At 38.7% G+C, this 23,893-nt stretch overlaps 1 protein-coding gene across 3 annotated transcripts in view; it reads right to left on the reverse strand.

The window, feature by feature from the left end:
* GLRA2 (glycine receptor alpha 2) overlaps positions 1 to 23,893 on the reverse strand; it is a 275,863-nt gene that overhangs the window by 186,934 nt on the left and 65,036 nt on the right. For all 3 annotated transcript variants that reach the window (XM_073616951.1, XM_073616953.1, XM_073616950.1), the window contains 2 exons: positions 23,493 to 23,575; positions 16,101 to 16,238 (listed from right to left, as the gene is read on the reverse strand). In XM_073616951.1, the coding sequence (XP_073473052.1) occupies positions 16,101 to 16,238; positions 23,493 to 23,575 (221 nt within the window). The remainder of the gene's footprint in view (positions 1 to 16,100; positions 16,239 to 23,492; positions 23,576 to 23,893) is intronic.

The raw sequence follows: 23,893 nt of genomic DNA on the forward strand, positions 1-23,893 counted from the left end.
ATTATAGATGCATATATGTTACTATTGTCATTCCTTGATATTATTCTTTTATATATTTGTAATTCCCAATAAATTTATATTTTTATACTATTATATCTTAAAAAGTCTGCCTTCCTGGTAATACTCCGTATTACCCTGTATGTTTTCTACTAGAAGATGACCAAATAATATAGCTGCATTTATTGTGTATGTGAACTGATATCACACAAAAAGTGTTGTTTATTTTCGGAATGTATAATGCGCTAATATTAACCTCCCAATATAACACGGTGTAACCTCCTTATGATTAAACAGTGAATCATGTGCAAAATAATCAAAAGGAGCCTATTATAAATAACATAACATCCTTCACCATAACAAAATCCTATAACTAAATATCAATGTGATAATAAATTATTGAACACAATAAAAAATAAAAAAGAAAGAAAGAAAGATGAGATATATTCGTGTAATGTACCACAGTGCACAGATATCTCAATAGGACAGCATACCGCTGTGAAGAAATATAACGTCTTTGGTGATTGATGAATATAGACAGGTTTCAAAGAGTAATCCCCAGTGATAGATGGCTTGCTCATATATTCAGCTGCTCATTAGCATGGGCTGGCTTCTGGCTTTCAAAGAACTTCCGCAGTATGACACAACAAAAAAAGAGACCATTGCACAGGTAGTATAATATATATTCCCTATAAAATAAGGGTAAACTTCACTCACACTTTTAAGCAGAATAAATCGCATATGGTAAGGTCAGTTGCATACAGCTAACAGCTGGGATCACCTCACACGCCAACAGTGTACACACAGCACTGCTCGTCACTGGCTCCTCCCGACTGCTTTCATTCTAGACACGTGACTTTTTCAAGTGTGACCATGTGACGACCTTGCTTCGTTTTTTTAGTGTGCATGCCAGTTGCCATAGTGACCAGGGAGTGTAATGCATCATCATGCCGCTATATGCGTTCTGCACTACATTCAAACAAGATAATATCCATACAAAGTAACAATTTAATACATATAGATACATAATCTTTACAATAAAACATATACTTAAAAATATAATTGAAACTCTAACCTACCCATTTAAATACATGAAGTAACCAGATATAACCTAGGAACTCCCTCCAGTGGTGAACCAATGGAATTACATCTGTACATAATCATCCTCTAATGAACTAAAGGTAAATGGATGTGTATGAGGTAGAAAGATGCTTAAAAAAAACGCTAAAATAATTTTTTGACAAAAATATTTTAAAAATATATAATAAAATTATTTAAAATATTTTAAAATATTAGAACTTGTTTTGGAGAAGCAAATGTCAAGAGATAAATTAAAAATCCGAAATAAAACAATTTAAATCAAAATCTATATTTAAGTCAAAAGGTGCAAGAGTCCCCATTTCAAAAATCCATTTTGATTCATTTTTACTTAATTCTCTCACTTTATTACTACCCCGACAGTGCGGTTTATATTTTTCAATGGCCCGAAATTTCAAAACCGCAGGGTTTTTGTCATGATATAGAGCAAAATGGCGTGACACACTGTGTTTTGGAAAACCTTTTTCAATATTCTGTATGTGCTCCTGAATGCGTTTCCACATAGGGCGTTTTGTTCTTCACACACACTGTAGGGAGCACGGACATTGTAATACATACACCACCCCCTCAGTTCTACATGGCACAAAATCTTTGTTTTTACTGGTAGATGTGAAATTGATGCATTTTTGACCATGTTGCTTTGTATTTCTACAAGCATAGCATCTTTTACATGGAAAGAAACCCTTTGCTTGAAAAAAATGTGAACCCCTATGAGATTTTTGGAGGGTCGAAAACATTTTTCGCTATTAAATCCCTTAAAGTTGGTACCTTTCTATAAACAAATTTTGGTTTCTCTGGTAAAATACTACATAATTGGTGATCCGCTAAAAGTAGTGACCAATGCTTTTTAAATATATGCTCGATTTGCCTATGCTGAATATTATAATCCAGAATCATAGGAATCTCTTGGTACTGTGTGGTTTTCTTTTGTTTGTCTCTAATTAATTCTTCCCTTGAGAGCTCCGAAACCTCCTTGATTTTATCTTCTATAAAATCAATATTATACCTTTTTTGAACAAATCTCCTTCCAATAATATTAGCTTGTTCCAAAAAAGTGCTTTTATCAGTGCAATTTCTTCTTAGACTTTTTAGATGCCCTTTCGGAATGTTAATCAGCCAGGGATCAAAGTGACAGCTGCCCACAGGGATATAACTATTCCTCTCGACTGGTTTAAAAAAAGTTTTTGTTAGGAATCCATTCTTATTTAATTGTATAGTCAGATCCAGGAAATGTATAGATGTGTTACTGATTTCATAGGTAAGCTTGGTATTTTTTTGATTGTCATTCAGTTTTCCCAAAAATTCCGTTAGAGTATTTTCATCCCCATTCCATAATATTATACAATCATCTATAAATCTTCGATACATTATCAATTGTGGGGGGGGGGGGGGGGGGGGGGTATTTGAGCGCACCGCATATTCCTCCCATTTGGCCAGAAAAATATTAGCCACACATAGGGTATATTTAGCACCCATTGCAATACCATTAAGTTGCCTATAAAGTTATACCAAAAATAATTGTATTGTAAACCAAATGCCAAACATCTTAAAATAAATCTTTTCTGTTTAGAAATGATATTGCTATATCTATCTATGGCCCATCTTGAGGCTTGTATGGCCTCCTGATGGCCTATGCTTGTATACAAAGACAAGACGTCTGCTGTGGCTAACAAATATTTTTGATCTGACCTGATTTCAATGTTATTCAATTCCTGAATCAAGTGCTTGGTGTCCCTTAGATAAGCTGGTGTTGATGGAACTAATGGTTGCAAAAAATTGTCCACATATTCCCCTAATCTTGCATTTATAGAATGTATATGATTTATTATTGGCCGTCCCGTCGGATTCTTCTGATCCTTATGGAGCTTTGGTATTGTGTAAATACTAGGCACCCTGCATGTATCTGGTAGGAGATATTTTTCCTCCTTTTTGGTTAATATATTCTTTTTGCTTCCTTTTAGTATCAACTCCTATAATTCACTTTTATATTCTCTAGTGGGATTTCCTCTCAGTTTTATATAGGTATTCTGATCATTCAGTTGTCCTTGAAGTTCATTGTTGTAGTATTCTTTTGATAAAACCACAATTGTACCTCCACATTGTTATTATCTTTCAATTCTTTGATTCCTTTTCTAATATCTTGCGGATCTTTCATTCTTTTAATTTTAAGTTTATCTACCTCTTGTGTCACCATTTTGTTAAAAACTTCTATATGTTGGTTGTTATGAACAGGGGAGTTAAATAAGGATTTGTTTCTTAAGTTACTATGGAGAATTCTTCAAGCTGTATCAATCCTATCTCAATTTTCTACATTAGTCACAATAGTTTTGTTCAACATGTATTTTTTCATATTCAATTATCTTGTATATTTTTGGATATCCACATATAAATCGAACTTATTTAGATTGCGTTTTGATGCCTATTTTAATCCTTTAGCCAATACTAGTAATTCAGTTCTACTTAGATCAATTCCACTTAGATTGTATATGCCTTCACCCACTACTCTCTTTTTCGTTTGACCTTTTTCTCTCTTTCATTAAATTAGCTGAACTTTGGCCAAAAACTATTTTTGAACAATTACACTGTAAAATTAAATGACCACTAATTAAGTTTGTTTTTGTGGCTGCTGCTAAGGGTAAAAAGAATAGTTTCATTCAGCTGTAAGTGCTGAACTTCCGACTCTGAAAAGTAAAGATAAAGCTGTAGTACAAAGATCATAGTGGGTCACTCACTTCGCACCTTTTCAATGGAAAAAAAAAAACATTGTGCATTCTTTTCACAAAGGTGTTCTTTGAATTGAGTAGTTGTGGGTGAATGGAAGAAATGCCGATCAAGCAACTCTCTATGATCTGTGTACCACAGCTGGATCTGTAAGATTCAGTGTCTTCAATGTCTTCAAAAGTCTTTCCTAGCGCAGCAGCAGCCACACAGGTCACATACTTAAAAAAAAACAAAAAAAAAACATTTTTGGAATTAGTTTACTTTTTAGTTAAGGTAGTCTTAAAATAGGAATTGGATTATTTCCTGAAGATAAGCAATGCTATGCAAAAATTTAAAATGATCCTTATGTCTAATGTTTATGCAATAAGTGCATCTGGAGTCACCTTGATCATCTAGTGTGGTAATTTGGAGCTAATGGGGAAGGGAAGTATTTTCTTTTTTCTTTTTCTATTTGAATTTGCTTGCTAACTTTTTTCAACAATTTTTTTCCCTTTTTTATTCATGGGGAGAGGTGGATAAGGTGAGTAAGACCTGATTCGGCCCTATGTTCACCTTTGTTGCAATAGATCACTAATAATGGTGATGTACTGCTCTCTGTCATTAGGAAGCAATAAATCACTGTTGCTGTGATCTGTTGCTGCAGGGAGAGGCAGGCAAAGGGGGATCAGCTCTGCTCTGTTCTATGGCCAGAGGCACTCACATGGAATACTGATGACCTCACAGAAAGCACAGTGATTATGTTGTGCTACAGAGCACTCAGAACTCTATTGCGCAATTGAAAAGCCAGGAGCCAGCAGCATTTTATCTCAGTGATAAGCTAATGTTCTCACTAATAGCTTGCAGCCCACGCATCAGAGCCTCCCGCATTGGTCCACAGCAATTTTGAAATTAATCTGTGCTGGAGACCAACTTCTGCAGTACCATTGTGGTGTGCATGGGTCCTTATATACAGTACTGTATATAGATTAGACAAAAGTAAGCTATGTTCAGGTCTACATCACAAGACAGACCAACATAGAAACAAGACGTTATGTTGATGGTTTGGCTTTAATTATAGATATGTGGGGTCTAAATCATCCACTTAATATCAGTAGTGTTATATGAGGCCACTTCTGGTCTATGTTGTTATCTGATCAGTTGGTTTATGATGCCCCTCCTCTGTGGTTAACATGTTGGATGATTGGATATATTTATCACTGGGAACGCCATCCTGCTTCATTATCCCCCAATCTATCCTAAAGCAGCAGACGCTGACCCAAGAAATGTATTGAATTCTTGATATCCTGATACTTACCTGAATTAAACAATGGAAGTCTGCAATGGTGAACTAACTAAATGCAGTTAACCAGATTTATTGGGGTATCTGGGTTGAATTGTTGTATAGGAAGCTCATATGTACAGTATCTCACAAAAGTGAGTACACCCCTCACATTTTTGTAAATATTTTATTATATCTTTTCATGTTACAACACTGAAGAAATTACACTTTGCTACAATGTAAAGTAGTGAGTGTACAGCTTGTATAACAGTGTACACTTGCTGTCCCCTTAAAATAACACACAGCCATTAATGTCTAAACCACTGGCAACAAAAGTGAGTACACCCCTAAGTAAAAATGTCCAAATTGGGCCCAAAGTGGCAATATTTTGTGTGGCCATCATTATTTTCCAGCACTGCCTTAACCCACTTGGGCATGGAGTTCATCAGAGCTTCACAGGTTGCCACTGGAGTCCTCTTCCACTCCTCCATGATGACATCACAGAGCTGGGGGATGTTAGAGACCTAGCGCACCTCCACCTTTCGTTTGAGGATGTCCCACAGATGCTCAATAGGGTTTAGGTGGAGACATGCTTGGCCAGTCCATCACCTTTACCCTCAGCTTCTTTAGCAAGGCAGTGGTCATCTTGGAGGTGTGTTTGGGGTTGTTAACATGTTGGAATACTGCCCTGCGGCCCAGTCTCTGAAGGGAGGGGATCATGCTCTGCTTCAGTATGTTACAGTACATGTTGCCATTCATGGTTCCCTCAATGAACTGTAGCTCCCCAGTGCTGGCAGCACTCATGCAGCCCCAGACCATGACACTCCCACCACCATGCTTGACTGTAGGCAAGACAAACTTGTCTTTGTACTCCTCACCTGGTTGCCGCCACACACGCTTGACACCATCTGAACCAAATAAGTTTATCTTGGTCTCCTCAGACCACAGGACATGGTTCCAGTAATCCATGTCCTTAGTCTGCTTGTCTGCAGCAAACTGTTTGCGGGCTTTCTTGTGCATCATCTTTAGAAGAGGCTTCCTTCTGGGACAACAGCCATGCAGAACAATTTGATGCAGCGTGCGGCCTATGATCTGAGCACTAACAGACTGACCCCCCACCCCTTCAACCTCTGCAGCAATGCTGGCAGCACTGAAAAGTCTATTTCCCCAAGCCGACCTCTGAATATGATGTTGAGCACGTGCATTCAACTCCTTTGGTCGACCATGACAAGGCCTGTTCTGAGTGAAACATGTCCTGTTAAACCACGGTATGGTTTTGGCCACTGTGCTGCAGCTCAGTTTCAGAGTCTGGGCAATCTTCTTATAGCCTAGGCCATCTTTATGGAGAGCAACAATTCTTTTTTCATATCCTCAGAGAGTTCTTTGCCATGAGGTGACATGTTGAACTTCCAGTGACTAGTATGGGAGAGTGAGAGAGATAACACCAAATTTAACACACCTGCTCCTCATTCACACCTGTGACCTTGTATCACTAACGAGTCACATGACATCGGGGAGGGAAAATGTCTAATTGGGCCCAATTTGGACATTTTCACTTAGGGGTGTACTCACTTTTGTTGCCAGCAGTTTAGACATTAATGGCTGTGTGTTGAGTTATTTTGAGGTGATAGCAAATTTACACTGTTATACAAGCTGTACACTCAATAATTTACTTTGTAGCAAAGTGTCATTTCTTCAGTGTTGTAACATGAAAAGATATAATAAAATATTTACAAAAATGTGAGGGGTGTACTTACTTTTGTGAGATACTGTATAAGGAACAGCATGTAACATATGTGTTACCTTTAACATCTAAGAATTTTAATGATACAAGTAAAAATATTTGATTTTATATAAGTTTGTTAGGGTTCTCACATATGAATCCCAGCTCCCACTTGATCCCAGAGGGCCTCTACATAACTGGTATGTCTGCCCCTGACTGCACATGATTAATGACTAGATATTTTTTATGTACAATGTGTTTTACCTACATGAATTTCTGGTTCTAAATAGAAAATGCTTATGATTCATGTAAACCACAAAAAGCATATAAATGTTGTAAATGCAAGTAAATGCTCAAGGGATGTGTGTAAATGCAATTTTAAAAATTCAAGTTTTTTCCTTGAACATCCGAGTTGAGAAAAATCAACCTCTTGAAAAACAGGCTTTAGTGTGCCTTGGAGTGATGCACCACTGTGCCAAAGAAAAGACTGCCCCATTACAAGTCTTCAGCATGTCTAGAGCAGGGGTAGGCAACCTTTGGGAGGTGAAGATCTACCTGGACAACATGGAAGAGATCAAAGATCACCAAGGTGCCACACCCTTAAAAAAAAAAAAAAGAAATTAACTAGCAAACCTCCAATAAAAAGCAAAGATGGCATAAAGAAACTTAGAAAAATCATATCAAAACTAATATCACTGTAGATATAAATCTAGCCTACCTTAAAATTTAGCTCCAGTAAGAAAATTGGCATTTACTTTCATTCACAATTTTCTTTCATCTCTGGGCAATACATGGTCAACCCCACAAGGCTGATGCTGAATTTCACCATGAAAGCAGAACATCTGGTACTGCAGGCTAATTTTTTCAACTAGTTTCAGGTCTGACTATCTGCTCTGATTTTTGGCCAGTGTAAGTAGTAGGTAGGGCAGTGTACCAAGATCAGTAGGTATGTAGGACAGTGTACAGAGGTCAATAATATATAGGGTAGTGTACTGAGGTCAGTAGTAGGTAGGGCAGAGAACAGAGATCAGTAGGATATTGGGGAGTGTACAGAGATTAGTAGTAGGTAGGGCAGTGTACAGAGGTTAGTAGGATGTTGGGCAGTGTTCAGAGGTCAGTAGTAGGTAGGGCAGTTTCCTGGGGTCAGTAGTATGTAGGGCAGTGTACCAAGCTCATTAGTAGGTAGGATAGTGTACAGAGGTCAATAGGATAAAGAGAAGAGGTCAGCAGTATGAAGAGGAGTGTATAGAAATCAGTAGGACAGAGGACAGGGGATCAGGAGGGCCCAGTACAGGGGGGTTAAGAGGGTACAGTACTGAGGGGTTAGGAGGGCATGGTGCAGGGGGGATCAGGAGGGTACGGTGCAGGGGGTTCAGGAGGGCACAGTATTGGGGGGCAAAATGGCACGGTACTGGGGGCTCAGGAGGGCAGAGTACAGGGGTGGTCAGGAGGGTATGGTATTGGCGGGTTAGGAGGGTATGATACTGAGGACTCAGGAGGGCAGAGTACAGGGATGTCAGGAGGGTATGGTGCAGGGGGTTCAGGAGGGCACGGTACTGGGGGGGTCAGGAGAGCATGGTTCAGGTAGGTCAAGAGGGCATGGTGCAGAGAGGTTAGGAAGGTATAGTTCTGGGTGGTCAGAAAGGCACAAAAGTTCTTTCCTTATGAAGAGTGGCTCAGAGAAGCTGTCATGGCAGAGCTGCATGTTCTGTCGCTGATCCCCACCGGCTCTCCTCTCACATGATATTACCTGCCTTGGATGGATCAGAGGGGAGGACCGGTGTGGAGGTGAGCACTGCAGTCAGTGGAAGAGCTCGGATGTGTTCAGTCAAGAGCTCTAACCTGCCCAAGCTATTTTGGAGGCAACTAATGAGCAGCTGTGGGGCGGGGGGCTGTCTCTGCAGGTTAGGATTGGTTGAGTGTGTGCCTGCACACTCTGCAGCTGTGGGGAAAAACACATGATTGTTAATATGGGGACCATGTTCGCAATCCACCTGTCACCTGCCCACATTGGGATTGTTTAGATGGAGGGTCCCCACGCGGTACTTAGGCCCTATCCATTCATACATGCATTTTGTCTGCAGTTGTGTTGTAAGGCATACAATTGGCCATTTAAATATTTCTCATCTACACGCCAGCCATAGGAAACCAGCTAAATACACTGTTAAAATATATGTACGTGAAGGGGTAGATTTACTAAAACTGGTACACGCAGAATCTGGTGCAGCTGTGCATAATAACCAATCAGCTTCTAACTTCAGCTTATTCAATTAAGCGTTGACAATAAAACCTAGAGGATGATTTGTTACACCAGATTCTGTGTGCACCTCTTTTTAACAAATCTGCCCATTAGTGTTTTATTTATTATTATTATTATTATTATTATTATACAGGGTTTATATAGTGCCAACAGTTTGAGCAGCACTTTACAGCATGAGGGCAGACAGTACAGTTACAATACAATTCAATACGGGAGAAATCAGAGGGCCCTGCTCATTAGAGCTTACAATCTAGAAGGGAGGGTCAAGTAATAAAACAGGTAATAACTGTGGGGGATGAGCTTATGGAGAAAATAAAAGTACAGTTGTTAGGTAGAGGCAGGATATGCTTCTCTGAAGAGGAGGGTTTTCAGGGATCCTCTAAAAGCAAACAGAGTAGGAGATAATCGGACAGATTGGGGAAGGGAATTCCATAAGATGGGAGTGGCTCTGGAAAAGTCCTGGAGGCAAGCATGGGAGGAGGTGAAGAGGGAGCTAGAGAGCAGAAGGTCTTGGAAGGAACGAAGAGAACGATTATGTTGGTATTTTGAGACTTGGCTAGTGATGTAGGTGGGGACTTAGTTGTGGATGGCTTTGTAAGTTGTTGTTAGTGATTTGAATTTAATTTGTTGGGTGAACAGAAGCCAATAGAGGGACTGACAGAAAGGAGTAGCAGACACACAGTGGTTGGTGAGGTGAATGAGCCTGGCAGCAGCACCCATGATGGACCAAAGGCGTGATAGCGTATGTAAAGGTAAGCCAATGAGAAAGGAGTTGCAGTAGTGGAGAGGCAAGAGGTGACCAGGGGGTGGGTTAGGAGTTTTGTGGTGTTATTGGTTAGAAAGGGGGTGTATTTTGGAGATGTTGCGGAGGTTGAGGTGGCAAGATTTGGACAGTGATTGGATGGAGGCCTAAAGGATTACACCTAGAACCTTGGCATGCGAGGATGGGCTGATAGTTGTGCCATCGATCTTGACAGAGATTCAAACACACTGCATAACCAGGTTGTCACTGTTTCAATTAGCAGTGTGATGATATTGTAAAAAGCAGGCAGCGGGTACAGGAAATCGTCTTCCTGGCTGGGCAGTTTGATGGGGGTGAGTGAAGAGAGCACCTAAACATTTTACATATCTTTTGACAGGAAAATAAACAGTTCACATATTTTTTCAACAACAAACATTTTTTATTTTTTGCAGCCTTTGTCCTGTTGAGGAGATTAACCTTTATTTCCTGTCCCAGAGATGCAACAGGAAGTAAGAGGAAATCTCTACAAAATGAGGGAAAATCTCCTTAGATAGTTGTCATTAGAACAGAGGTCTCCACTGGAAGATTTCCTCTCACCTCTTTTTCTGATGACGACTCTAAAATTTGGGATTTGTCCTCACTTTCTCTCTTAATAAAAATGGTCTTCGGGACAAACAGATGGGTAACTCTACCCAATGGGGATGTGCAGACAGCAATACAAATCTGACAGGGGTTCTAATCCTTCCCCACTTTATCTAACAAAATTATATACACTATAATGGATAAAGATAGCATGCCAATCTTGGAATTCTTTTTTTTTTTTCCTTTTTTTTTCTCTTTTTATAAATGCAACCCCATATTAAACATAAATCATTTGGTTTGTGGTGAGTCAGCAGTTCTGTATAATAGATATACAGATTTACTAGAAATAGGTCATACATCCTATTAGCAAGCGAACCCGATTACAATTAAATTGTCCCTTTGAGAATATGCCTTTGTAGCTTTTTTATTCTTTGTAAAAATACTATGCATGCAGAACCAGCAGTAACTATGTCCTGGCGATAACTACAGTCGCATTTCCAGTAATATTACGTTGCCTCTGTGTGACATATTTTTATCTTCCAAGCTTTGCAAGAAATCATAGACATGCATTAAGTCTAAACATTTTACACGCTTCCAGGACTCTAGTGGAAAATGATTAATAGTGACACCGCAATTCTTCGTCTTCTCTCTGCAAACCTTTCTTATCCATACATGTAATTTTTTTTTCTCCTTTTTAAATTGTGGCTGTACTTTTTCAACTAAATGTGACCCTCTTGTACTTGAGATCTACAGGATATTTTTTTCCTAACAGTGACAGATGCAAGTATGACACATATGGCTGAATCTGCCACGTTTCATTATGAGATTGAGCACAATGACACAACTGATGCAACTAGAATACGCTCGTGCTTATCTGGGAAATTATGGCTGCGGTTAAAACGTATTCATTTGGAAAGAATCAGGAGCCTGTCTATGCATTCATTGGATTCTCTCAACAAAAAGAAACTAATGAACTCCCATCAGTCAGAAGAAAGCTTTGAGGAGTCTCTGGGGGATGTTTTTCTATTGCATTATAGTGGTCCTTTTGATTTATTATGGAAGCATTTGAAAAAGACATGCAATATAAGCACCAGTGTAGTGCAGATAGTTCGCACAGCATATGTATGCACGAATAGTCCCCTATCTGATTTTACAGTACACATGGGAACATTATTATGACCTTCGCTGAACATAGTATAAAGAATAGAATGCTACAAGATATGACGCAGTGTTCTACTGCTGCTTCAACAGTTCTTAAAATAAAATGTATTTTTTAAAGCAGAACTTCAATAAAACAGCTGCATACAAGTGAACAGTTGTATCTTGCTATTATTATTATGTTCACATACACAATCAGCGCTTTAAAAAAAATTTGTGCTACAAATAATACACAATGTTGCAAAGTCCACAATCTTGCTGTGTAACTGTACGTCATTCACCACACAAAGAATGTCCTTGAAAATGGATCCACTGCCTTTGACCAGGTAAATTATGCGCAGCTCTGCCTATATTTTGAACTCCACATCAAATGTGCTCCTATATCTCCAGATCCCTCATAGGAAAAACATTCAGATAGGCACACACAATTATTTCATAAAGGATCGCCGTTTCCATCACTCCACCTCTGTCTTTTCAGATTTTCTCAGAAGGAAGGGAAAGGATATACACCTACAATACCGCCCAATAGTGTAATAATGTGTTATTAAATTGAATCAAAACATATAGCTGTACTTATATTATATAAGTGCACCGAGCGTTGTGAGAAACAACATGCAAGTATAGTAAGTATAGTAGATCCATCAACCGCATAGGGTGCCAATATAACATAAAAGTGCAGATGCCCCTTGAGCTCCATTAGCGGTCAATCCTGAGCTTGTCCTTACACTCAGGGTAGGTATCGTGAACTCATTTATACGACTGATTATTTCCTGCCAGAATTTTTTTTTTTTGGACAATCCCACCATATATGTGCCATTGTGGCATTTTGTCCACAGTTTCTCCAGCACTTAGTGATCCATCCATTTTATATTTATGGGTTCTCTCGGGGGTCCAATACCACCTTGCCAAAAATTTGTAGTTCATCTCTATGGTATTTATGTCCCAAGCTTGGTTGTATCCTGCTCCTATCATCCTCTCAACTTGCTGATCTTCTAATTTTATTTTCAATTCTTTTTCCCACTACTTCCCTACTATGTAGGAGGGTCTTCCTTGTCCTTCGAGGTCTGACAATATTGCATATATTTTCGATATTCCCTTTTTCAGTGGCGTTTGTGTTGCACAGAGTTTTTCCAATTGGTTTAGTTCTTTTCCGTCTCTTATTGGGTGTGGTAATTTGTTTAGTAAGTGATTTAACTGAAAAAGTTCCCATTCACTCAATTTCCATCCATATAATACCTCTAATTCTTGTGCAGGTTTAATCTTCCCCTTTGTGCAAATGTCTTTGATTTGTTGGTTTCTTATTTCAGCTCTAAAAAATATTTCTTTTTCAGGTATAAAAAAATTTGTTCCGGTGAGGGATATTAAAGGTGAATTGTATACCCATTTTTCTTTGCGGTATAGCGCATCCCAAACTTTAAATACAAATTTTTTAGTAAATTTGTGAGAGTCTAAATCTAGTGTTCTAAACTTATGTGGTATCCATATATTTTTGTGTGAAGTGGTTCTACTAAAAGTGTTTTCTATCTCAACCCTTTTTTTTTCCTTATTATTTTTTGTCCACTCTATCATTCATGCTAATATTACCGCTTTGTAATACCTACATATATCTGGAGTTGCCAAACCCCCATACTGTCTTTTCCTGACAATTAGTGCAAATTTTAATCTTGGCTTTTTATTTTGCCAAATATACTTTATCAGCATTTTTTTATTGTTTTGAAGAAATTCTGGATATATTTCTAAGGACATTTTTTGTGTGATGATTGGTGAATGAAACACAATTACATAGAAAGATTGTGGATTTTGCAATTATGTACATTATGTTTAGCACATATTTCTGTTTTAGTACTGGTTGTATATATGGATTTAATATTATATTTATTTAATCATATATGCTTTTCTCGATATAAAGGTTTATAAGAATGTTTGATTATTGGTCAGCATGGTTGGGGGATAGGGATAAGCTCAAGGTTCAGTCCGAACTGAAGTTTGGCTGTTCGGGCAAAATCTGGTTTAGCCAAATTACTACCACTATTATACATAACTGCTTACTATTGTCAATGGATTTTAAGGATGCAGGCAGATATAGGCACTGCCAAGTCTTTAACAACCGGTGACATCACCAGCTCCACTCATTTACTTGGCCAGGATTTCCCCCCACTGGCAAGGCACCCCCCTCCATGTTGAGGGCATGTGGCCTAGTATGGTTCAGGAGGGTTGGCCCAGTATGGTTCACACCCCCACCCTTCCTGGCCAGGCTGCATGGTTGGATTAAGGAACTGGTGTGGTATGGCATTTGGCATATTGTTCCTTTTGAACCATTTAAAAAATGACTAGTGCTGGCCGAGTGGATTTTTTTCAAACAATTTTTTGCATTGGTACATGTTCCACAGAGCCGAGCCCACCTCCCCCTATGCTATTTTTGACACCCCTTGCCTATTTGGCCAGACAATTGGCATTTTTAGTTTGACAGTTTTGGCTCCTATTGATTTTAATGGGGTTTAGGCTCAGCATCCCAACTTCTTTAAAGTTCCCCGAACCCCTGCCGAATGGAACCCAGGACAGTTTGGCTCATCACTATTGCAGGGCAGCGGTTGTCAACTGACAAAGTGAAGGGGACCTCAAAAACAGCACCTGATGTCTCAAAGGGTTGCATACAATATTTATTGTATGTAATGCTACAGAAAACGGCTATAGTCTTGATAGAGGGAATGGTAAATGATTGTACTGCAGGAGTGTATGGAGACTGAAGTCATGCTGTAGGAGAAAGACAGGCTAGGGACATAAAACCCTTTGAGAACACTACTACTAATGGTTCCATTACAAATCAATGCTTCCACTACTGACAGAGTCCAAGGGGCACACTTCAAACAATAAGGGGACACACGTGGCCCTTGAACCACAGGTTAGGCACCAGGTTTGTAGGGGATATTTTATCTGCTATTATACTCCTGTTAAAGAAACACCGCTATTTTACACATTAAAAACAAAGTGATATATTCTCTTTACAGCTGACCATGCAACCCACTAATACCTTCTCTAAGCTTCCCCACCACTTCGTTCCTCCAGGAGTCAAATTCCATGTAAGCTCTATGTCAGATATTGTAGGAAAATATAAGAGTTGGTGATGTCATCTTGCTTGGTGTTGGGGCATGGTGACTAAACTTTCAGGCCTCAAGCACTGTTTTCTGGGAGGTGGTCATATGTACCACAATATTATGAAAATACTTACCTCCTGAACCTTTTTCACATCCTTAAGGAATTCAAAATTTTCAATAATGTTCATTTCCCTGTGTTCTCATGGCTGTATGTATTTCTCACAGTCTCTTCTGATATGTTTATGTTTATAAAGCCTCTGCAAAAACTCTGCAGTAGGGTTAAAAGGTAATAGTATTAAGTATTTTCTTGTCTATGCTTGCCAGTCAGCCACCAAGTTTTTAATCACATTTATATATGATGCACATTTAAAAATGCATTTGGTGGTGCTATCCTGAGTGTTTCAAGTTCCGTGCCATACAGTGGGTGGGTTTGCAGAGGTCTCAATACGCATATGACTTTTGTATGTTCCAGTTGGCTCTGACAACAGTCATCTGGTTTAGGAGGTTTAGTAATAACCTTGTCCTATTACCCTAGTAAGGATCCTGAATATACTTTCTAGACATACAGTTAGCCACAGCAGGAGTAATCTACAAATCAGCAAATCAAATACCCTAATGAAACTATAGAAGTATGAAGCAGAAACAATATTACAAGTTACATCAAATAATACCTTCAGGTAAATGGTAAAATGTAAACTTAAAATATGAAGTTCTTATTAGAGATCAATGAATTGGTTTCTCTACCCCTAATTCCTAATGAATTATGCTGATCCCCAGTGATTGGATGTTCACAGCGGGTTGCCAATTCATGCTACCCTGAACAGATGTGCCTTGTGAACTCATAAAGGGGCAATCTGTAGCAGTTCAATTCTGAATTATAGAGTAGGCAGTGGGCTAAACATATAAGAAAGCCGAATTTTCAACGGTACCCCACCAGAGACTTTCTGTCTGTAGTGTAAGTACAATGTAACAAGGATTATGCTTTTTTTTTTTTTGAAGAGGGTGCAGGGGGTTGGGGTATAGAATTTGCCATACTCCCTGTGATGTTGTAAAAAAAAAGTATACTTTTTATTAGGGTAATATGTGATAAGAAAGCCACTATGACATCACAGACAGCAAAGAAATTTGCTTAAAATCCCCTGCACCATCTACTTGTAACAGGTCCCTTTTGGGTCCTGTTTTCACAGGCTCTCCATGTGAACTATTAAAGGATCCAACCTTTACTAGATCATTCAAAAAATGGCAGATTACAAATATCTATCTAGTCTAGTCTTGCCCTCTACTCATTTTATATGGTGGAGCATATTTGCCAATGTTTGCTGGTCCTCACTTGCTATGCTTTATCACCCTGCATTTCGTTATTTTCTATATGATATACAGTACATGTGCTGTGGTTGTGAATATGATAATCAATAGTAAATATACATGCACAAAAAGATAATGAACTCACAAGGAAAGTTGTTTACCTGTGTTGTAATGCTTTGTGCAATAGCCAAGCTCATTCTCCTCTTTTAGTATAAACTGCGGCAACGTTAAACCATCAGCGACTTGCACTGGGCTATTGCTCATCCATTCAAATATAAGGTCATTCATTGTGTATCCAACTAAGATAAACAAACCACAGATGATTAGATTGTAAATTGAAGCCACATCAATATCTCATGGAAAGAAAAGCAGGCATTTTCTCTACATTTGGAGCAGGCAAAGAACTGAACTCTAAGCCAGGTCTAATTATTGCCCTTTATTTGGAAGAAAACCAGAATGATTTGCATTATGTAATGTTTTTATAAAATGCTGATTATAACACAAGATGACTGCTTTCTGCTCAATTTATTCTCTGGATGAAAAAAAATCACTGTCATGTTTGCTCCATAGACATTAGCATACCCTATTTTTTCATATCATCCACAGTCAATCTTTTGTGATAATTTGTTGTAAATACTTTTTCAGCCCCTGATTTTGCCATAATTGGCCCATTCAAATTTTGCATTATGGTAATACACAGTAAAATGTTTGTTACCGCAGTGGACAACAATTCACATACTGCAGTGTGTGCAGTGTCATTCATAATGAATGCCACCCCAACACATAGTACAGCAGCAGCTACTGTTCTGCAGCACACCGCAACACAGCTGGCATGTATTGTGGTGCACTGTGTTAAAAAAAAGTGCATGTCCAATTTTCTCCTTAAGGTGCACTGCCAGCTCATTTAAAATGCACAATGACCCACACCCAGAAACATGCTGTCTTAATACAATGCATAATTTAAAGGGGGCTGTGATTACATAAAGTCAAACCCCTCTAGCACCTCATTTGTTATGTTATGTTGTTCATTTATATCCCTGGTGCCCAACACATGGCCTCAAGCTCGGTACGACCCACTAGGCCTCTACGAGCATCACGAGGGCTATTGGGCACCATACAGAAGACGGAGTGGCAGCAGGGTGTGCTCCAGTGCCTGGAACTGAAAGGAAGCTTGTACTGTGGGTGGAGTTATCTCCTGAAAAGTACAAGTAAAGTTCCAACTTGGGGAGAGAGATTGGGAGGGGCGCAGGAACATCTGATAGGTAAGCGACCACCAATTGGGGGGATTGTTAACACTTTCACTACCTTTAAAGGCTGGATTAAATTTCATTGTCAGTAAGCACCAATGCTGGGGGGGGGGGTAACATTCACTTTCATGACCACCAGCACACAGAGAATGGCATCACACTTTCACTGCCATGACTACCAATACAGGGAGTTAACTTTCACTGTCATGATGACCACCAATGTGTGTGGAGGAGGGTGGGGATGGGGTGGTTAACCTTCACTGCCATGACCACCAATGTGGGGGGGGGGGTTGATGGGGTTACCTTTTACTGTCACTGACCACAAATGCAGGAGGAACAGGTTACAGTTTGTGTAGAGGGTTAATACTACTGACACCAATGCCGGAGGCTATTATTGTGTCCATTGACACCAATGTTGGGAATTATTATTGTGTTCAGTGACACCAATTCATAGGGTTAATATTGCATCCACTGACACCAATATTGGGGGTTATTATTGATTCCACTCACACCAATGCTGGGGTTATTATTGCACAAACTGACACCAATGTCTGGGGTATTATTATATTTACTGACACCAATGTTAGGGGTTATTATTGCACTGACTGACATCAAAACTGGGGGTTATTGTACTCCAACTTAGTCAGTGTGCACTGTGGTAATGCAGTAACATGTTTGGGCATTGAGTTGCAAAAATGTGCTGAGGGACCTCTATAATTTTCAAGTTAATGTTTCAACATAATCTTCAGCAGTTTGCAGTGATGAATAGAATGTTTTGCAGTAGATGTGCAGAGTGCGGATCCTAACAATATACACAAAAACAAGACAGGACTAAGAAACGTAACTGTCAAAGAACCATAATATTGAACCTCAGTGGTATAAAAGACCGTCACTGAATAATAAGAGTAATAAGTAGAATAAGTAATAAGAGTAAAAATAGAAAAACACAAAAGCCTTTATTAGTTCACAAATCGGGCAGAATGTATTAAACTTAGCACCACAACCTTCCATCACTTTAAAAGGGACAACGTTGTAAAAGGGACAACAATATATGTAACTGCCAGTGGAAAGAAAAGAAGGATCCCACTTGAGAAAAAACACTATTCTACATATACAATAATGAAAAAGGCTTTTGGTATTCAAAAAACACACAACATACTGTAAGAACTCACAATGCCCCAATAGATATATATCTAGAATGTTATATTTATCTCTTTTGGGGATCAATAAAAATGACCCCAACTAGGAGACCTGGGCCTGTTGTACAACCAAAAATAGCAATGATTCCCCTAAACAGTGAAGCCACATTCATGACATTGGGTATAACAATATTGTAGGGGCTTTCTGCCTGTCTTCTCCTTCTCATTCTAAGTAAACAGGTGTGTGCTGATTCTTTCTAGCAAAACATATTTGAGTTGTCTGTGAAAAAGTTGGTGTCCTGGACAGTTTTTACTCTTTGTCTATAAAAAATAAAAAATTAGAATATATGGCCAATTTCTGGTGGAAGTCAGCTAACTTTTGGGTTGTGTGAGAAAATGAGCACTCCTATAGAACACCCACAAAATATAACAAGGAACTATATAAAGACAGTGTCCCTGGTGCAGATGTAACCCATGACCTTAAGGCCACAGTGCTAACCAATAATACACAGTACTAAGAAGGATATGAACGGTGACGTGGAATAGACCACACCACACCAACCAATCAGATTTCAGAAGTGTAGTATATATTTATGCCAACCAGACCAATGTCATTGAGAAGGAAATTCCACTGTGAGCCTGTGGTAATGGGAAATGTTGTCTGTTTTAGGCATCAGAGCTTTTGGTATAGGTGCTATATCAAGCCATGCCAATAAAACAGTAAACTGTAAATGATTTTGTTTGTTCACTAGGCTACTGAGCCATCTATATCGCCCAATTGAGAAAAAATGACGCCCTTCATGTTGGTATATGGGTTTGTCTTTGACTTACTATAGCTATCTTCAGTGGATTATGGGAACTTCAGTACCATCAAGCATAGTTTTAACCTTCCCTGTTGGATACAGTGGATACATAATATGACATGTTGTAAGGTAATAAAACTATCTACTGATTATTTTGCTACAGTTATTGATAACATTTGTAGACTTGCTTTTCAAAAGTCGTTCTACATACAATATTAACATAATTTAAAAAAATATTTAAAGTTTTTTTTTTTTAAATGTTCATAAACTACTAATAAATTAAAAGACCTCTCATTAGGATGTGATGATGCCAAAGCAACAGCATGGGAATGAGTAAAGGAAATGTTGGTCTTTTAAATACATTCATTAAAGCTGACATTTAATTTGTCCCAGGTTTTATCTGGTATGATGAAATGCTATAAAGAAAATGGCATTGTGTAATGATTGTGCTGCAGAAAGCAGATAAGTCTGGTGTCTATGGCTGAATTACCTAAAAGTTAATGATTACAGCGGAATTTCTTAATTTGTATATCGCAGTTCCTGTATGGCCTGGTTACTATGGCAACACTGATTCTCTCAATGGATACAGATAAATCACAATTCAACTTTTCCATGTATTACTCTTACTTACTGAGAAGACTAGAAAAATGTAAAGTCAAAAATGTTTTTGGGTGATATCACTGTCTTTATATGAGCTTGTTTTTCATTTGTTTAACTGATTGTCATGGCAGTTTTTAACTATGCAGTTTACCAAATCTGATTTAATAACTAAGTAGTGTATTGATTCTGAAGGTTTTTTGCAGACAACCCCAGATTACTAAAATAGACATAAACAAACTAATAATAAACAAGAGGTAATTCAAGTTACATAGAAAAAAAAATCTCCAACTGTCAGGGTGGTTACCAAAATTAACAAATTTAACAATTACATGGTTTAGATACTCAGATTTCAAAAGTAATTATAGCAAAGCATAAGTACTCAGAAAGCTTAGGGTATCAATCATATACAAAAATTATATATCTATAGATATATATCTATAGATATATATCTATAGATATCTATATATATATCTATATATATAAATATGCAGTTGTGCTCATAAGTTTACATACCCTGGCAGAATTTATGATTTCTTGGCCATTTTTCAGAGAATATGAATGGTAACACAAAAACTTTTCTTTCACTCATGGTTAGTGTTTGGCTGAAGCCATTTATTATCAATCAACTGTGTTTACTCTTTTTGAATCATAATCACAACAGAAACTACCCAAATGACCCTGATGAAAAGTTTACATACCCCAGTTCTAATACTGTGTATTGCCCCCTTTAACAACAAAGACAGCTTGAAGTCTTTTGTGGTATTTGTGGATGAGGCTCTTTATCTTCTCAGATGGTAAAGCTGCCCATTGCTCTTGGCAAAAAGCCTCCAGTTCCTGTAAATTCTTGGGCTGCCTTGCATGAACTGCACGTTTGAGATCTCCCCAGAGTGGCTCAATGATATTGAGGTCAGGAGACTGAGATGGCCACTCCAGAACCTTCACTTTATTCTGCTGTAGCCAATGACAGGCCGACTTGGCCTTGTGTTTTGGATCATTGTCATATTGGAGTGTCCAAGTACGTCCCATGCACAGCTTCCTGGCTGATGAATGCAAACGTTCCTTCAGTATTTTTTGATAACATACTGCATTCATCTTGCCATTGATTTTGACCAAATTTCCTGTGCCTTTGTAGCTCACACATCCCCAAAACCTCAGCGATCCACCTCCGTGTTTCACAGTAGGAATGGTGTACCTTTCATCATAGGCCTTGTTGACTCCTCTCCAAATGTAGTGTTTATGGTTGTGGCCAAAAAGCTCAACTTTGGTCTCATCATTCCAAATTACTTTGTGCCAGAAGGTTTGAGGCTTGTCTCTGTGCTGTTTGGCGTATTGTAAGCGGTATACTTTAAGACATTTGCGTAGTAATGGCTTTCTTCTGGTGACTCGACAATGCCGCCCATCTTTCTTCAAGTGCCTCCTTATTGTGCATCTTGAAACACCCACACCACATACTTTCAGAGAGTCCTGTATTTCACCTGAAGTTATTTGTGGGCTTTTCTTTGTATCCCGAACAATTTTCCTGGCAGTTGTGGCTGAAATTTTAGTTGATCTACCTGACCGTTGTTTGGTTTCAACAGAACCCCTCATTTTCCACTTCTTGATTAGTTTGGACTTTTCAAGGTTTTCCCGCAGATCCTTGACAATTCTTTTGCTTTCCCCATGACTCAGAATTCAGAAACGTCAGTGCAGCACTGGATGAAAGATGCAGGGGTCTGTCAGGAATCCAGAAACTCATTGACCCTTAATACACACACACTAATTACAAGCAAACAGATCACAGGTGAGGATGGTTACTTTTAATAGCCATTCAAACCCCTTTGTGTCAACTTGTGTGCATTTTATCAGACCAAAATCACCAGGGTGTGTAAACTTTTGATCAGGGTCATTTGGGTAGTTTCTGTTGTGATTATGATTTAAAAAGAGTAAACACAGTTGACTGATATTATATGGCTTCAGCCATCCATGAGTGAAAGAAAAGTTTTTGTGTTATTCATATAGTCTGAAAAATGGCCAAGAAATCATAAATTCTGCCAGGGTATGTAAACGTATGAGCACAACTGTATATATATATCTATATAGATATATATAGATATAGATATATAGATATATCTATATCTATATATCTATAGATATATAGATATAGATATAGATATATCTATATATCTATATAGATATATCTATATCTATATATACAGGAGCAAAAGCTATTAATTACTCTAAACCTTTATTGCGTGATTGAAAAAAGTTAATCAAAGGTTCAAAACATTTAAAATAACTAGAATTGTCTTCAGTCACACCCACCAATAATAATTGTGTTTGGTGCCTATGTTTAGTAAAAACATTTTTTTTTAATCAGCACATGGGGCTTTGTTTATAAACTGAACTGTCCCTTATGCTACTGGCTCTGGATTTAGTTGAAATATTCTCCCTCTGATCTCCCCCTACCCCCTGCAGCCCTTATTTTCTGTTGCCATGGAGGTTATTAGAGCCAAAGGACCAGTGTATGACAGCCTCAGCCGGGGCTCCAATCAAGACAAGCCTCCAATGCGTTTCGCTCAACCCCCAGAGCCATGGGGGTCATGTGTCATAGACGGAAACATGTTGAGGATGTGGCCTGGTTGTAGCCCAGGCTGAGGCTGTCATAGACTCTTGCACAAGGATTTGCAGAGATGTGTGACTTCAAGGACTTTTTTTCTTTTTCACTAGATGCATTTTTTAATTGCCAGCAATTGTTCTTTTTTTTTTTACATTCAGCTGTCAGCGGGGATCCTCACTGACAGCTGCTGACTAATCAGTTGCTAAGGACGCGACAGCTGCCTGTTCCCTAACAACCATATTGTTTACTGGTTGTTAATGAGTGGGCAGCCGCCCACTCCTTAATCAGTACACCTTTCACACATACCACATGACTGGACCACTACTTAAAGTGGGTGTAAACTCTTACACACCACTTTTACCTACAGGTAAGCCTATAATAAGGCTTACTTGTAGGTACTAGAAATATCTCCTAAACCTGCACTGTTTAGGAGACATTTACCAAATACGCTTGCCCCAATGTCATCTGCGCATGCACACTAAAGAAAGGGCACAATCATGCCCTTTCTTTAGGACCCGTGCCGTGACCATCGGCTCTCGCACGCATACGCTAGAGTGATGTCACGCGACACTGGCCAGTGACAGAGCCGGAGTCCACTGCCCCGGAAGGAAGAGGGGTGAAGATGGACGCAGCCACCAGCAGGGACATCGTGGACATTGCAGGCTTAGTTTGCAGGTAAGTGCTACATAATGGGCTAGTATGCATACTAGCCCATTATGCTTTTACTTTGCAAGGGAATAAAGAAGAAGTAAAACCCATCAGGGTTTACTTCCCCTTTAATTACGGCATGCATTTAATCATTTATTTCCTTTTGTGAATTGAGTTTAAGGCTGGTTCATGTGGTTTTTACCGAGCGTTTTGAGGTAAATACCGTAGAATAGTATAGTGAATTGACAGTTACAGGATTGCATGCAATATTTAGGCAAAATGTGTCCAGATGCCTAAATATCACATGCGAGTTCCTTTTGTGAATGGAGCCAAGCATCACTCTGGAGACACTTCCAAAAACATAGAAATGGCAGTCCATGCTAGTAAATTCTAGTTATATCTCAACTATATCTACTTCCTAATTGGAACAAAGAACATTATCATTCCTAACATGCAATATTGATAAGACATTTAAGACATTTATACTCCTAACTGCAAAAAAAAATCATGAAACACTTACAGCTCTCCAACTGCATTGCACATGTCTGTACATCCATAGGGAAATTCTTCAAGTCCATTGGACAGGACAACGTTAATGTTAGTCTATAACAGATCAACAAGAGCATTCGGTTTATGTTTCAATTTCCACAATTCATTTTTTAGGTAAATGATAAAGTATAATGAAACATGCATCAGGTGTATCTCCTTGAAAACTCAACTTTATTGTGCTTAATGCTAAAAAATCATGTTTACCTGTGTCTACTGCACATTGCATGGTTATCTCTAGGGTAACAGAGCAGTGGCTAAACTTACAGAGTGATTGGAGCCACATCTCCCAGATATTTTGCAACATAAAATTAGGATCCGAGCATACATTTTAATTCCAAAAATCTATAGACACCTTATCATTCTTTCTATATG

This window comes from Aquarana catesbeiana, linkage group LG02, assembly GCF_042186555.1.
Source record: "Aquarana catesbeiana isolate 2022-GZ linkage group LG02, ASM4218655v1, whole genome shotgun sequence".
NCBI lineage: Eukaryota > Metazoa > Chordata > Amphibia > Anura > Ranidae > Aquarana > Aquarana catesbeiana.